We start from the raw sequence: 15872 nt of genomic DNA, 5'->3' as shown, positions 1-15872 counted from the left end.
ACTCCTTGGTTTGGAATAAGTTGCGTTAGACAGAGAACTGACACACAGGGACGGAAATCCACTAAATTAAAACTAGGGAGTCACATCTGCGAGGCAGGAAATGTGTGTGTATGTATATTATGCATATTGAATAATTAACTGTAGCAAACTGTATAGCCTGCCCCCAACTCAAGGGCGAGCTGGGTGATAAGATTTATTTTTAAACTACACCAAAAAGAAATTCTGACTTGCATGTAGAGGACAGTGGTTAATACCTATGAAGTAAGGGTAATACTAAAGCAGTATACTAAAATTATATGATAATTAGTTTTAAGCTAGTGGCCAGATCCTCAACGACACGAAAATATCAGAAATACATCACAGAACTCCAATAATAATAATAATAATAATAATAATAATATCGTGATCATCATCTTCAAATTAATAAGGCCTTTAACTTTTTTTCAGCTAAGGGTTTGAAGATATATTACAGGCCTATCAAACATTTAGGAATAATTTTCCCTAAGGTAAGAAAAGTTGGCCTAGAAGAATTCAGTGAGATTGTGGGTTTCAGGCAGGCAGGTGTCTCTGGTCCTACAAGTCCCTCTAGGCACCCCAGGGACCCGCACCCAGGGACCCAGGGGTGGGGTGGGGGTAGGGGGTTAGGAACCGTACCAGAGTGTGCGAGCTACCTTGAACTCAAATCCTGTGAGCCCAGAAGCGAAGGAGGCCCCTCCCAGTGGGGACTGCGCCTGGACCAGTGGCAAACTGAAGCCCGCCTTACACAGCGTCCAGGCAGCGTGAGTGGGACCCACCCGAAGCCCCTGGGTGCAGCCCAACACCGCAGCAGACAGGGAGGGGGTGCGCGGCTGCCTCCAGCAGAGGCGCGAACTTTTACACCTACTTTTTGTTTCACTTCGGGTTTGGCGAGGCTTGTGGTACCGCCCAGGACTGGGTCCCCAGACACTGATTTTCCACCGAACTGGGGAATTTACTTCCCTAGCCCCGTGGCCTCCACCAGCTCTGAGAACTTTCATCCCGGGTTACCAAGACCAGCTCCCAAGAGTGGTAGGCCATCCGTCTGGACAACAACAAGGACAACAATCGTACTAAGCTCTGCGGGAGGGGATTGTCCTGTTAGGCTCCAGCAGAAAAGAGGCTACGATTGCAGCAACCCGGAGTTGAAATTAAGGAGAAACCAGGGAGCGCGAAGGCTGGAGAAACACACCAGGCTGAGGCTGCCTGGCGCTCCAACTGTCTGTGCATCTATCTGAGGCCGTCTGGTTGTCCCTCAGTGCTCTCAAAGTTTGACAAATCACAAGGACCAGGAGCGGATCGCCCCGAGCGTTTCCCATCCTTCCCGCCGCGTGCGCCCCTCTCCCAGGAACCGATCTCACCAACTCCCGGTCCCGCGCGCAAACTTACGTTTGATCTGCCGGGGTTTACTCTGCTTTCGCCGGGACATCTCGGCCGCGGCCGCTGCCGCTGGGGTTCCTGCGGTGTCCGCGGTCCCTGCTACCGTTCCCTGGGTTGTCGCTGCCTCTGCCTCTGGCCAGGCTCGGGCCGCCGCCGGCCGGACTCCAGGTGCTCCGTGCGCGCGGGATCCCGGAGCTAGGCTCCTCCGGGAGCCGCGGATCCACGTTTGGAGATGAGCAAGCAAATGAGAGGCCGAGCGAAGGGCCAGAGAGAGTGTGACAGAGAAGAGGGGAGGGGGCGACGGGGAGAGCGATGGGGCTTTTGGGGGGAGGATGGGAATCTAGGAGCGATCGGCCAGGCAGAGAGAAAAGGGGAAGAAGGGGGTGGTGGGGTAAGAGAAGGAAGAGAAGGAGGGAGGGAAGGAGAGCGCGCAGGGGGACCGGGGCTGCGAGGGGCGGAGGGTGCAGGAGGAGGCGCGCACTCGCTCCCCGTGTCCCCGGCTGCCGGGCAGAGACTCAGGCGCCGCCGCTGCCGCTCCGGGCCGCGCCGCGCTCGCACTGCTGCGGGAGGTGGCGAGGCGCGCGAGGGAGGGGCGCGCCCGGGCAGTGGGGAGGGGAGACTATGCCATCAGCGAAAGGAGGATTGGCTGCATCCAAAGCCAGTCCGGATGCAAACTCACAGCCCGGCCTCGGTCGCGTGGAGTGCAAGGGGATCGCGGCGTGGGTGGGAGTTGAAGGGGTTGATGGGGGGGGGGAGACGTGAGGTTTGGAGGGGGGGCCACCTTCTGCATTTGTCACCGCGTCAATGCTGGACAGCTGCCAGGCCACCCTTCCCCCGCTCCCCTTCCAGCAACTTCTTCCAACAGCCTCTTCCAACGGACCCTCTAACTCTCCTCCCTAGTGCCTCGCCCATCTAGCAGGGCACAAAGAAATCTCAGTCTCCTTCCATAAACTTTGTGCTTCCAGTTACTGCTCCCCTCCTGGAGCCCCTGCCCTCCGCCCTTACAGTTTCTTGGCAGGAAGGTTAGGCCACTGGCAAAGTCCCCGGCGAAAGCCAGCTGATCACAAATGCCAACTGTGTGTCTTGGGGCCCGTTAAGTCCTCTCATCTGCCCAGGCTCTCAGGAGACCATTTCATCGCTGTCAGAGTTCCCAGGAGACTGCTGCGGACGCGGACCATCCCCCACTAGGCCCACCAGAGTGGGGTGATGAGCTGCGCTCCAAATGTTTTTCTGCATCTTGCATGAGTTTCCATTTGAAATAGTAAAAGCCCCGGAATCGGGGTCAGGCAGATATTTTCCTCACATCCAAAAGGACGAAGGTTAGCTGGATGATTCGCTGTAGGTAGGAAGGGAACTATCATCTCTAATAGGAAATGCTAACTTTGTACGAAGTCGTGTGGAAGTTCTGCAGCTCCACCCTGCCCCTGTGACCTCCCATTCTCCTAGCTCTGCCAAAGGGAAGCACCATGGAGCTAATAAAAGGTTTGATCTTGTCCTAAATTTTCAAACAGGTAAGACCCAACGACTATTTCCTGGTTTTTTGGTTTATTGAATTCTGTTCCTTTCATATTTATTCAATGTATGTTTAAGGTTTGAGAAATGGTAAGGCACAAGAGACCATTATTTTGAGGTGATTCATAGCATTATTTTGTTAAATTAAGGTGAGAAAAGTTAGCTTAGTTTCCCACAGATTTGTATAGAGTGAGTACAAAATGCAGTTCTTTTAGTTGTTCTGGAAGGGATGGGAACTGTTGAACCAGCTACTTTATGTAATCATTTTTTTTTTTTTACTAATAAACTCCCATGAAGTTGATATGGGTTCCCTAGATGCTGCCAATGCTTTCCCAAGGAGGCTATGAACTTGTCCACTCTGACCTGAAATTGTATCACCTTTCTTTGGTTGACTAGCATCCGTTTGAGCTTCACCAAATGATGCTCTAAAAGGGTCTGGGCTGATTGAGCACAATGGAGGATTGCAGGATGCTCCATGTGCAAAAGGCACTCTACTCGGTGTTGTTAATTACTCCATCAGGTCATCTTTTTAAAGGTGTAAAGAGTATGAAAGGTATGGCTGGGCAAATCTTAACACAAGGCTGAAGACCAATTGTGTCTTTTCTTACATCCCATTAGCTGTATGACCATAAGAGGTTATAACTGTACAGTACATGGTCCTTGGCAATGAAAAAGGCAGTAAATGACCAAGTCCCTGTCTGGAAGAGCCAAAAAATTATGATCCTAAGTGCCATGAAAAGCAAGGTTATTTGTATTTGTACGGAGTGAGGGGTGCTAAAAAAAAAAAAACAAAACAAAACAGAGACTACAGCTTTTTACCTCCTTCATTCCCAAATCATTACAGTTGAATTGGCATGCACAGAATCTTAGAATTGGATTTATTGTACACCACAGTCTTCATAGACCTTTCACAGAATCGGCTGACTTATATCACCCAAAAGGAATGTCCACTGGAATTAAAATAATACAGCAATTAGTGTTTCTTTTGGCAGCTGAAATGGTTAAATATGCAAAGCAAAAGCGATACGAATAAATCGGAGCTCAATATTCAGTTTAAGAGCTGAAAGGAATAAAACTCAGGATATTTAAGGCGAGATTGATAAGGTAACCAGAGTACATTGTTATAAATAGTATACTAGGTTCTCTGAATGCAGAAATGTGTATCAATTCCAGTTTGTATGAATGAAATAAGCCGAATACTCCCACGTCTATTTCTCATCATTTTTAAATGAGACTATGAATTGTATTTAAGGTTCAATTTTTATTTTCTCTAGTTTAACTCACCATGGCTATAAAAATGAAAAGACAGCAAAACCTATAAGCAATTATCTCTGTCCAAATGGATCTAGCAGCTCCAAACCACAGCTACATGGCCACCAAACAATGATTATGAAAACCACAGTTGAGCAAAGCATCAGGAAACGATATTGCAAAACCACAGCAACAAATGTGTCTGTGATATTGAAAACCACAATTCACAACTAATACCCCGTGTCGCCGATGACTATTAACTATACATGTGCAAATGTATAAGTAACTGCACAAAATAATTTCTCATTTACTTAAAAATGAATTATTCATTTTGAGACTCACTGACTTAATGCCTACATACTGGTTTGTTTAGAAAAGTTTCTGCTCCTCGTAAGAAAACCTTTTAAATCCCATATAAAGTGATAGTTAATTTAAAAGCAGAGAACATGCACCTCCAATAAGAGCACCTCGAACATTTCAAGGATTGATCTGCAATCAATCTGAAATGAATACCTACCTTTCTAATGTTCTTCCTAAAGTCTCAGAAGTAAAAATGCATATTAGGCGAGGCTGATTAGGAAAGGAGCAGTGGAAAGAATTTGATTACAAACTCAATGAGAATGTGGTTGTATGTACATTGAAATAGATACTCTTAGCAAGAAATCGTATCTGACAGAAAATGAAAGACCAGTTCCAAAATTATTGTGCTATGAAAAAAAAATCAAGTGTTTACCAACAGATGGGTGAGATGATATTATTTACATGTTTATAAAGGTTGTTATAGCTTTAAAATTAATATACAAAGTGCCCAGTTTAACATGAGTGTCAAATGACTGGGCATAAATTATTCAGGGTAAGTATGCTCCTTGCACTATTTGGTCCATACTTACCCTAATCATACTCGAAATTTATCTGAAATTCAAATTTAACTGCATATCTTGTATTTTATCAAGAAAGCCTACAAATGTAGCATTTTTGCATCTTTGTGTATATGCATATTTATAATACTGCTTATAGAAAAGGTACAGAAACCTTGAAATACTTCCTGCAGTCGTAATTGATGTAATATTTAAAGAAGGAAAGATAGAAGATACAAATTTCTCTGCAAAAATTCTAAATATTTTGGCACAGTACAGAAATGCAACTCTGGGAATAGGTGGAATGCATTCATGTCTGTCTTATTCTGGGATTTGTTTTTAAAATGAGCTTTTATTTTTCTCCAGGGGATCAAGAAATTGATAAAGCAACCTTACAGACCACATCCTATTAGATAGCAAGCTGGACTCTTTATTACAAAAGTAAGAGTAAAAGGCTGAATGTTTGCTTTTGTATCATAACCAGAAACTGAGCACAGTTTATCTGCCTTTGATTTAAGATTATGACAATGAATTGAACAAGAATGCAGTATGAAAATAGTGTTTATTATTGTTGATTTTTACAATTTTGGGACTTTAAAATTAAAGATCAATAAATCCCCCTATGTGGCGTTCACATTTCATAGCTGTGAAAGTGACTGTCTGCTTTCTTGCAAATGGAGCTATGAACACATTCAGTCAGTAAACTTTATAAGCCCGTCAATCCTTGTCTAAGTATATCTACCTAATTTATCAGATTACCAAAGAGGTACAAATATATTTCTGCATCGTTGTGGTTTAAAACCTCAGTGCTTGTTATTTTCAAATGCCTATGAGATCCAGGAATATAAAATAAATGTGATTTAAGATCTGACTCACTGTGTCCATCCTTTGCAAAAAGTCACTTTTCTGATAAGAAAATGATCATGGGGTGACTCCTGCTAAAACACTGAGAGCTTTGTTTTTAAGACTGTATAATGAAAGGATGAAGTGTACAGTAAACATTAAAGGAGCCCCCTCCCCAAATTTTACAGACATCTGTTAATTTTACCTGACAGAATGTTCTGCTACATTCTGTTATGCTTATAATACCATGGTATCTTTTAAGATTCTTCTCCTCCATCACCTATTCCTCCTTTTCTCTTCTCTTTCTCCCCCTCTCTCTTCCTCCTTTTCCTCCTCTTCCTCCTCCTCTTCCTCCTCCTCTTTCTCCTCCTCCTCCTCCTCTTTCTCACTATTATTATTCAAGCATGGGTTGCAAGTATTGCCTTTCTGAACCCCCAACCAATCAAAATGTTCCATGTGTCTGTCTAATGTGTTTATCTCAATATTCTACATTGCTCCTATGGCAACTTTAAAAGTTTTTCTTAAAAAATCTTAAGAGGGGTAGCTGTCCCTGTCACTTTCTGCACGGAGACGAAGAATGAGAAATTACTAGTAGTCACATTTGTAGAAAGATTCCAATGTCAACACAGCATTTTCAATCTTAACGTTTTTGCAGGACTAAATCAAAACATTTCAACATTTCATGACTCGTTTTAGACCCCCCAGAATTTTCTCTGAGGTCATTAGTGTCTGAGTGTTGGTCACTTGAATTGCACTTCACGTTGATCTGCTTGGTCAGCTTCCTTCTATTTAGCTCTGCCATTTCACTGTAGACACTTTTCACAGGGAGCCATCACTAGCCTCCCAAGTATCAGTGAGAGGCTTCTTCTTGGGCGGGCCTTGACAGAAGATGTGTGTCTATCAAAATTGACCTATTCCATTGCATTGCACTGGAAATTCTGACTTGTTTCCATTCTGTCTTTACCAAGGCCATTTTAACTCAACCCACCTATAGAGTGAGCTTTCTGACCTGAAGGGTGCCCCTAGTGCTAGACATATAGAACATCCTAGGAAAATTATCCAAGTAAACAGTAAGTTCAGACTGATCCTGTCTCATCTGGGGACTGATTCCTAAGCCTCATCAACAGCAAACTGGATATAGGAGATGGGCAGCTATGCTTATATAATAAGACAGTTTCATGTTATTATGGAATAGACATGGCCTAAAACATGTGTCCAGTCTGATAAGTTGTTTCTTTAGTAATCCAGAGTTACTGTAGAGTTGCAATCACGTGAGCTGGTCTATTGACTGAAGAAGTGAAACTATCGTGACTGCAATCCATTAACCATGAAGTGTGGGGATCAAGTCGCTCTGGTGGTTTATTTGAGAAATGAACGCCACAAGCTATTGTGTTTAGAAGGGTGTTCCCAGATGGTAGTGTCCTTTCGGATTGTGGTACACTTAGGAGGTGGGATATAGCTAGAAGAAGCAGGTAATTATGGGTGGGGGTGGGCTTATGGGCGATGCTGCCTCTGAGTCTTTGTGATGTAACCAAGGACAAGCTGCAAGCTGCAATCTCCAGCTGCAAACGTTTCTTGCCCTGACCCATCTCATGAACTCTAACCCAGAGAGAACACTTTCTCCCCTAAACTGTTCCTTCAGGTTATTCTGCCGCAGTGGTAAGAAAGCTGACTGCTACAGTGAGAGTATAGAGGGAAAAATTAAGCAAAACAAAAGTGCAGCAGTCGAGAACAGTCCATGGGGCACTATTCCATTTCCTCTCAAGGCGTCTGGCACTGCAAGCAGCAATTATGACATGGAAGACACAGAAATGGCAGCATCTCCGTAGGAAGAAAATTTCCACAACCTTTCCTTTTTCGTAACTTTTCCTCTAAATTCATTCAATAATTTTTGTACTATTCAACCCCAAAGACTAAACTAAGAAAAAAAATATAGTCATCTGAGACTTTGCTAGATTTAATTAAATATTCAAATTTAGAAACATCAAACTACCTTAAATTTTCTACTTTCAGAAAAATTATAAAAGTATCTAATATTTTGCTCCCGGGAAGCAAACAAACCCTGAGACTATTAAGTGAGTAATTCTGTAACATAAATTAAGTTTCAACATAAAGCACAGTGCCATCTATCCATTGTTGACTTTGGACATTCACACCAAGGTAAGTAATTGGGGTGGGGGATATTTGTAGTTTCAAAGCCAGGGTTCCTGAAGGGCGTGATGATAATTGACATGCAAACCCACTACCATCTTGCCTACATAGATTCTTGTCCCAGATGTTTGGTCTTACTTTCTACTCTGCCTTTCTACATTTGAATAAGCATCTAACAGATTACTTGGCACATAAATTTTATGGATGTTATTATAATTCACAAGAATAATGTTTATACTTGTACAGTAAATTTTATAGTCTAGCCTATAAAACTTTTTGCATAAATTACTGAATGAAAAGCAAAAATATAAACAGATTTGTAGAATAATTGCTATATGTATAGATTAAATCAAATCACCTCTCCTGGTATCCACTTGTATTAAAATAATTCATTGGGAATGAATTTAGAACGAACTGAAGATTACATATACTATTTAGCAATGGACCCACAGAAAATTTTACTGTGCTATAATTCTGTTTGGTTTTTTTCCTTAAAAATTATGATTATTTTTAGTCATTTTCTAGTATTCTACACACTACCTTGCTCCCCTTGTTTATATGATGCATTCAAATATGTCAGCACAGTCAGAGAAAGCATCTAACTACACCTGTATGGGTCTCTCTTACCTCATAAAGGTGTCCTTGGCTCCATCTTTCTTCTGCTCCACTAGAAACTCATAGTCTTTGCTACAGAACATTTTCTTGATCATTTTCCCACAGGCTTTCTTGATTTTTTATCCTACAGTGAATTCTAAGTTCTTTGAATTATCATACTTCTCTAACCATAGAAAAATATGTAGCAAACAATATGCAAATAAAATAAAAGAGTAATTACCCTAGACATTGTATATGCCAGGCATTTGGACTCTCTTCCTAGCAAGATTTATGCATACTTGAGACAGTTTCTGCTGGGCTTTTGTTGCTCAAAGCTGCAGGTCTTTTTACTGAGACACAAGTGTAGAAAGCTAAGTCTTTCATATTTCATTTCTGTATCACTTGGGCGGAGTACAGGGAAATCTGGATACAGAATATCATCTTTACCCTGTTAAATATGTGTCACGTCTACCATTTTTAAACTGTGCACCTTTTTAAATGCAACACAGGGCAACATAGCATTATCAATATGTCTAGAAGCAATGTTTGGGTTCATTGTCACTTATGCAAATTATTTTCTATGCTACGGAATGTCTGTGTGTCCCAGCTTACTTATATTTAGAATGAAGATATAACAACATTGCAGAGAACAGTTACTGTGTATTGCATGTGTCCATACATGTACCTCTCTCGGCAGATATAAAGTATTACTCACTATTAACTAATTATTCCAAATCTCTTCCCCACTCCTTCTGCAGCCGCACCACACTAATTTTATTAAAAATGTGACATAGTTCTAAATAGTGCTAGGGTTTCCTGTTTGCTTGTTTTGTTTGTGTGTGTGTGTGTGTGTGTGTGTGTGTGTGTGTGTGTGTGTGTGTGTGTGTTTTGAGATCTCCCATCTTATTTTGGCATAAGGTGTAGTTCAGAAGAACACAATGAGAACAGAAACTACTGCATACAAACGCCCATGGAAACCTAAAACTCCCATGACCAGAATCCGGGAGCAGCTCCTGCTTTGCTCTCTGGCCTTACTTTCTGTGCCTGGAATGGACAGTGGTGCTTGGGTTTTTTTTTTAATAATTTAATACTCACACTTTGTAATTTTCAAATATTTACCTTTTTTGAATCACTATAAAAATTGCTAAACCATCTTACGTAATCCTTCTAATTATTTTATTTGGGGGACTATAATTTCTTCATTTCCCCCTTTCCTTTCCTCCCTACCATCACATCCATCTACCCTTCCTTGATCTATTTCAAGTTCATGGCCCCTTTTTTCATTACTTTTTCTTACATCCAACAATCATATATATAAAATACTACATATTATGTATTTATATTAATCACACATTTCATATGTATGTATTATATATATGTTGTGGGCATATATTAATAATATATGTTACAATGTATGTATTTTTATATGTAATATATTTTATATGAAATGTTTATAAGTATGTAACACTTTATATAATATGTAATTTTATAGATTTTTATGTGTTTATAAATATATAGACCTAAATACAACCTACTAAGTCATTATGATATTCCTTGTATGTTTGTTTTCAAGGATGATCATTTGTTATTAGGTAATCAGTGTGTGTGCTTTCCCTGGGAAAGACAATTTTTCCACTCTCAGCATTCCTTAGTTTCCTGGAGTTCTTTGTGTAGGGTTAAGGATTTCTCATGGGTTTTTCTATTGCTGCTGTCCTGGAATATTTTTAGCATCATCTGGCAGCTATAAAAACGGTATCTACATACTTTGTATGGCAATCGAAAAGGGAAACTGAAAAGACTTAAACAATCCATACTTCAGCCTTGAGCTGATTCTAGACTTGTCAGTCAGTGTGTGGGTTAGGTGACGTCATACCCCTTTTGTTCATCAAGCTACTGTATTAGGATTTCTGATGCATACATTGAAAAGAAACCTTACCTTCTTAACTTATTCCCAAACACTTTCCAAACAAGGTGTGTTTGCTTATCTTCAACATTCTGGCTTTTACAATATTATACTCTTTTTTCTTAAATTAAATATATTAATTATATTGTATTATTTTAATTATATTTAAGTATTGTCTTAGTTAGGGTTTGTTGTTGTGAGCAGACATCATGACCAAGGCAACTTTTTATGGCACAACATTTAAGTGGGGCTGACTTACAGGTTCAGAGGCTCAGTCCATTATCATCAATGCAGGAACATGGCAGTATCCAGGCAGGCATGGTGCAGGAGGAGCTGAGAGTTCTACATCTTCATCTCGAGGCTGCTAGGAGAATACTGCTTCCAGGAAGCTAGGGTGAGGGTCTTAAAGTCATGCTTACAGTGACAAACCTACTTCAAAAAGGCCATACCTTCCAACAATGCCACTCCCTGGCCCAAGCATATGCGAACCATCACAAGTATGTTAAGTATATTTACATTATATTCAATAATATAATAAACACTATAATTTTATAATTATAAGTTATATAATTATATATTATAAATAAGATATTAAATATTATATTAAATATAAAAGTATGTTTAATTTAAATATAAAAGACATTTAATATTTTTGTTTAATTTAATTTTTTTATTTTATATCAATTAAATAAAATATGTTTAATAAAAATTAAAATAATGTATTATTAATAATTCTATAATTTGTCTTCTCACTGTAGTCTGTGAATTGCCTAATAAAGTATACATAAATAATTTGAACAGCTTCTTCCAGTCTTCTTTGCCTTTAAGGTTTATTCCTTTTCTATTAATAGGGTTTTTTTTTTTTCTGTCCCAGGAGAAAAGAGAACCAAAACTAATACCTGCTGTGTGGATTTCAGGCTTTGATGCTCTCTGAAATCATAGCATAATACTAAGATAAATACTGCATCCAAGTGTCTGCTATAGAGATTAGTGAGTACCATGAAGACGTGGACAGTGCCTGTACCTGACAAGGTCATTTGCTTACAATTAAAACAAGAGTAAAACCCTATGTCATGAAGATGAACCTTAAGGTCTGCCATGGTTTGTCCTTGTGTTAAAGGCTTGGTTGCCAGTTACTGGGCTTTGGGTAATGATTAGATTATGAGACTTATGAACTCTTGAACTCCTCCTATTTCTTCTTCTCTTCCTCTTTCTCTTCCTTCTTCTCACCCCCATCTCTCTTTCTCTTTTCAGAATCCTGTGAGGTGTTGGCTTGCCTCTACCTTCTACTATATACTACACACACTCTACCATGATGTTAAAAACAAGTGAACCTCAAGAAACATGTCCTCTCAGTTGATCTTTTTTTTCAGGTATTTGTCACAGCCACTAACACAAGACCTAATCTGACTTCAGAATTACAGTTTGGAAGCTATGGCTTTGATTTTAATATGCACAGAGATGTAAAAGTATGCATTTATTTTCCTGAACACCCATGCATACACTTAACAAACTACCAACACAAAATTAAGAACCTAAAACTTAATGTATCCTTAGATAAAACAATTATGCTTACCCTTTTTTTGATAGTTTTATGCTTGTGGCTAATATTGATTGTAAAATTGTCAAGATCCAGCACCACCCAGGAGACAAGCATCCAGAAACACCCGAGAGAAAGAGTTTAGGTTTGTTCTGGGCAGAGCAGTGAGGGATTATCTAGATCATATTAACTCTGTTAAAAACCACACTTTGAAGAAGGTCAGCACAATTCTAAACTAAACTAAAATTGCAAAATCTAGCTAGCTGAGTAAAAACATTCATCATTTCTGCTTCCTGATTGCAGAAGTGATGAGGTCAACTGTCTTTGGCTCTTGTCATTGGGACTTCACACTAAGTGGGACTGTACCCATAATCCATGAGCCCAAATGAGCCCTTCTCAAAAGCCACACCCCTCAAGCTGCTTTTGCCAGGGTATTTGATCACAGCAATAAGAGTATAACTAAGATAACTATGTTTATTTGTTTGTTCCTTTGTTTGTTTTAGTTAATACCAAATTAACTAAAATTTTATTCTCAGCACACAAAACAAGTTAAAACCTCTCGGAGGGGCTGAGGAAATGCCTCAGTGAGTAAAAAGCTTTCTGGGCAAGTATTTTCAAGGACTGGGGTGCAGATCCCTAGCACTCAATAGGTGCCAGGGGCACGTGGGCACAAATGGGACAGCAGCACTTGTGAACAGAGACAGGGCATCCTGGGAGCAAATGGGATGCCCAGACTAGCTGAGTGGAACACTCCGGGTTTAAAAGGAGACCATGCTTTAATATACAAAGTGGAGAGAAGTCAAGGAAGATACCCAATGTCAACCTCTCACCATCATATCCTCTCATAAGCATGTGCACACACACGTGAAACACATATACACAAAGACACACTGTACTCTTGAGGTAGTAAATGAACGAATGGGCAAGCATATAAATAAATAAACATCTCTGTGTGCATGGCAGTTGCTTTCCAAGAAATCCAACTGCATGAAAAAGATAGAGAACATGTTTTCATCCTTGAACCTGAGATCCATTCCTTACCACGTGATGAATTAACACCTTGGGGAGGAGACACACTGCAGTAATGTCTTTGAGGACTGCGAAACACATCAGGACTCCACTAGCACAACTGATACCCACATCTGTATCCATTCTGCTGATCAGAGCTACAAGATCGGCGCTGAATGGCACCATCTGACATAACAAAAAAATGCATCACACTGGATGTAAAGGTTAGATATAATTATTCCGTTGATGGGTACTTCCGTTGGTCCAACATGCTCACGTATGTGCAAAGAAAATTTTTGTCAGTGAGAAAACGGAAGTTCAGAATGAGAGCATGCACCGCAGCTGGAGAAGCAGGAGCCCTGCACTGCAGCCAATTGCAGCTTTCCTTTTGTCACGTAATCTTCTACAATAGGAGCAGTGACAAAACCTTAAGCAAATTGGCAGCTTCTGGACATGTAATCAGAAGTCTGCATTCTAGTTTGGATACCTCGACCTGGACAACTCCATTCGTCCATTTCCCTCCTTCAGACTGCATGCCTTATAGTTTACTAAGTTCTCAAACAACTGAATCTGCAGATCTACACATGATTTTCAGGGAATTAATTTTGAACTGTAGATTTCTAAGGATGGGCAGTTTGATCTAAATGGTTCTGCGGTGTTTCCTTGCCTAGCCTAACCTGTAAAACCCTCTTGATAATGTTCTCAATTTGTCAGATGTTGCAAGATATTTATTCTTTTTTATTCTCTTTTCTTGTCTATATGCTGAACGAGTCTATACAGAGAAGACAGAGGAGTTATAAACAAGATTTCTTTTTTTTTTTTTTTTGGAGCTGGGGACCGAACCCAGGGCCTTGCGCTTCCTAGGTAAGCGCTCTACCACTGAGCTAAATCCCCAGCCCCATAAACAAGATTTCTTGAGCATGCACCTTGATGCTTGATCACTTTTTTGGCATTCGTGAGAAATAATATGTATATTTAACATACCAAATAACATGGCTTTTAGATATTCCTCTCTAGTTAGATTCTCATTAGAATATATGACAGGAGGCTTGAAAGTACACAGATTAAGTCAGAAGTTTAGTTCATGACTATACACTCTCATGTATGTGCCTTGCAAACTGACTTCTCACTTGGTGACACGGCAACATTTGAATGGCTAAAGACCTCAGTAGATATGTCCAACACTGTATTTTGCTTGGGTTATACTCTAAACCTGATGTTTATGTTTGCTTAACCTTTATGTCTCCTTTTTCTGTGTCACACTGGTTCACATCATGTCCCTGCTCTTTCAGGCCAGCAGGAAATTATCCATGGATGACAATTTAAGTAGAAGATCACTTCTCTCTGATCAGCTTCTTTGATCAAAGCCTGAACCTACAAACAACCATTACATGAATGACACCATTACAGAGATTTGAAGAGGTTCATATTATTTTAATGGTGAGGAAAAATACCCTTATCAGTGAATAAAACAAAACATAGACTTTACGCCATAGATGCCATCCTGAATTTGAATTACCAGCTTCTCCCACTGTGGGTAAATAAATCTATTTTGTATACCGACTCTGTGTATCTGTCCTTATAGTATTTGTTTTGCTACTTGATCTCTAACTAAAATATAAACCTGATTACAATCTAATATCTTGCCACCTTGACTAAAATGCTTCAGAGCAGATAGATACTTAGTTAAAACAGTAACTCTGTAAAGGTCAGTAATTTATGCTATAATGATGATAATTGAAATTACAATTTCCTATTTTAACATCACAGTGAATATAGTTAAAATATAAAAGAATAATTAATTTGGAAATTTCATTTTAAAGGACATAGGAAATGCTGATTGAGCTAAAATGTAGACTCTGTGATTTCATTCATTTATTAAATTAATTGTTTTATATGACTATCTATACCCCACTACTCTGTCTTAGAGCCAGTAGTAAAAATCACAAGTTACAACTAGAAGTAAGATGACAGACAGTATTTAATAATGCAATCTGGGCAAGTTATCAAGGGTAAGGCATAGAGCATTCTGAGCAGAGATGACAGGGGAGCACTGTAAGCAGGGATTGTAAGGGAGCACTGTAAGCAGGGATGGCAGGGAGCATTCTGAGCAGGGATGGATGGCAGGGGAGCACTGTAAGCAGGGATGGCAGGGAGCACTCTGAGCAGGGATGGCAGGGGAGCACTATAAGCAGGGATGGCAGGAGAGCACTCTGAGCAGGGATGGCAGGGGAGCACTCTGAGCAGGGATGGATGGCAGGGGAGCACTCTGAGCAGGGATGGATGGCAGGGGAGCACTCTGAGCAGGGATGGATGGCAGGGGAACACTCTGAGCAGGGATGGATGGCAGGGGAGCACTCTGAGCAGGGATGGATGGCAGGGGAGCACTGTAAGCAGGGATGGTAGGGGAGCACTCTGAGCAGGGATGGATGGCAGGGGAGCACTGTAAGCAGGGATGGCAAAGGAGCACTGTAAGCAGGGATGGCAGGGGAGCACTCTGAGCAGGGATGGATGGCAGGGGAGCACTGTAAGCAGGGATGGCAGGGGAGCACTGTAAGCAGGGATAGCAGGGGAGCACTGTAAGCAGGGATGGCAGGGGAGCACTGTAAGCAGGGATGGCAGGGGAGCACTCTGAACAGGGATGGCAGGGGAGCACTCTGAACAGGGATGGCAGGTAGTGGTAACATTATTCTTCAGAAGCTTGTTTCAGGCAAACTGTGTCTTCCTTGATAGTGGCACCCAAGTCAGAGTAAACAAAAATCAGTGCAGTTTAAGGAGAAAATGGACAATACTGTGTCTATCCTCCTTCACAACTATT

The 15872-nt window shown here is 40.8% G+C and overlaps 1 protein-coding gene and 1 long non-coding RNA gene across 4 annotated transcripts in view; one reads left to right on the top strand and one right to left on the bottom strand.

Annotated features, from left to right (window-relative positions):
* Zfpm2 (zinc finger protein, multitype 2) overlaps positions 1-1956 on the bottom strand; it is a 437310-nt gene extending 435354 nt beyond the window's left edge. Inside the window, exon 1 of one of the 2 annotated variants that reach the window (NM_001130501.1) lies at positions 1405-1956. In NM_001130501.1, the coding sequence (NP_001123973.1) occupies positions 1405-1444 (40 nt within the window). In that variant the 5' untranslated portion in view covers positions 1445-1956. The remainder of the gene's footprint in view (positions 1-1404) is intronic. The other variant, XM_039079162.2, reaches the window with a different exon arrangement.
* A 215-nt stretch (positions 1957-2171) lies between these two features.
* LOC108351485 (uncharacterized) lies at positions 2172-14675 on the top strand. Of its 2 annotated transcripts, XR_010053373.1 has the most exons (5): positions 2771-2906; positions 5382-5456; positions 7872-11003; positions 11381-11496; positions 11761-14675. It is a non-coding gene; the product is annotated as an uncharacterized LOC108351485 (long non-coding RNA). The 2 variants fall into 2 exon arrangements; XR_010053374.1 differs by lacking the exon at positions 7872-11003 and having other exon boundaries at positions 2172-2906.
* The last annotated feature ends 1197 nt before the right edge of the window (positions 14676-15872 follow it).

Source organism: Rattus norvegicus, chromosome 7 (genome assembly GCF_036323735.1).
Source record: "Rattus norvegicus strain BN/NHsdMcwi chromosome 7, GRCr8, whole genome shotgun sequence".
Lineage (NCBI taxonomy): Eukaryota > Metazoa > Chordata > Mammalia > Rodentia > Muridae > Rattus > Rattus norvegicus.
This window is presented reverse-complemented; position numbering and strand designations above follow the sequence as displayed.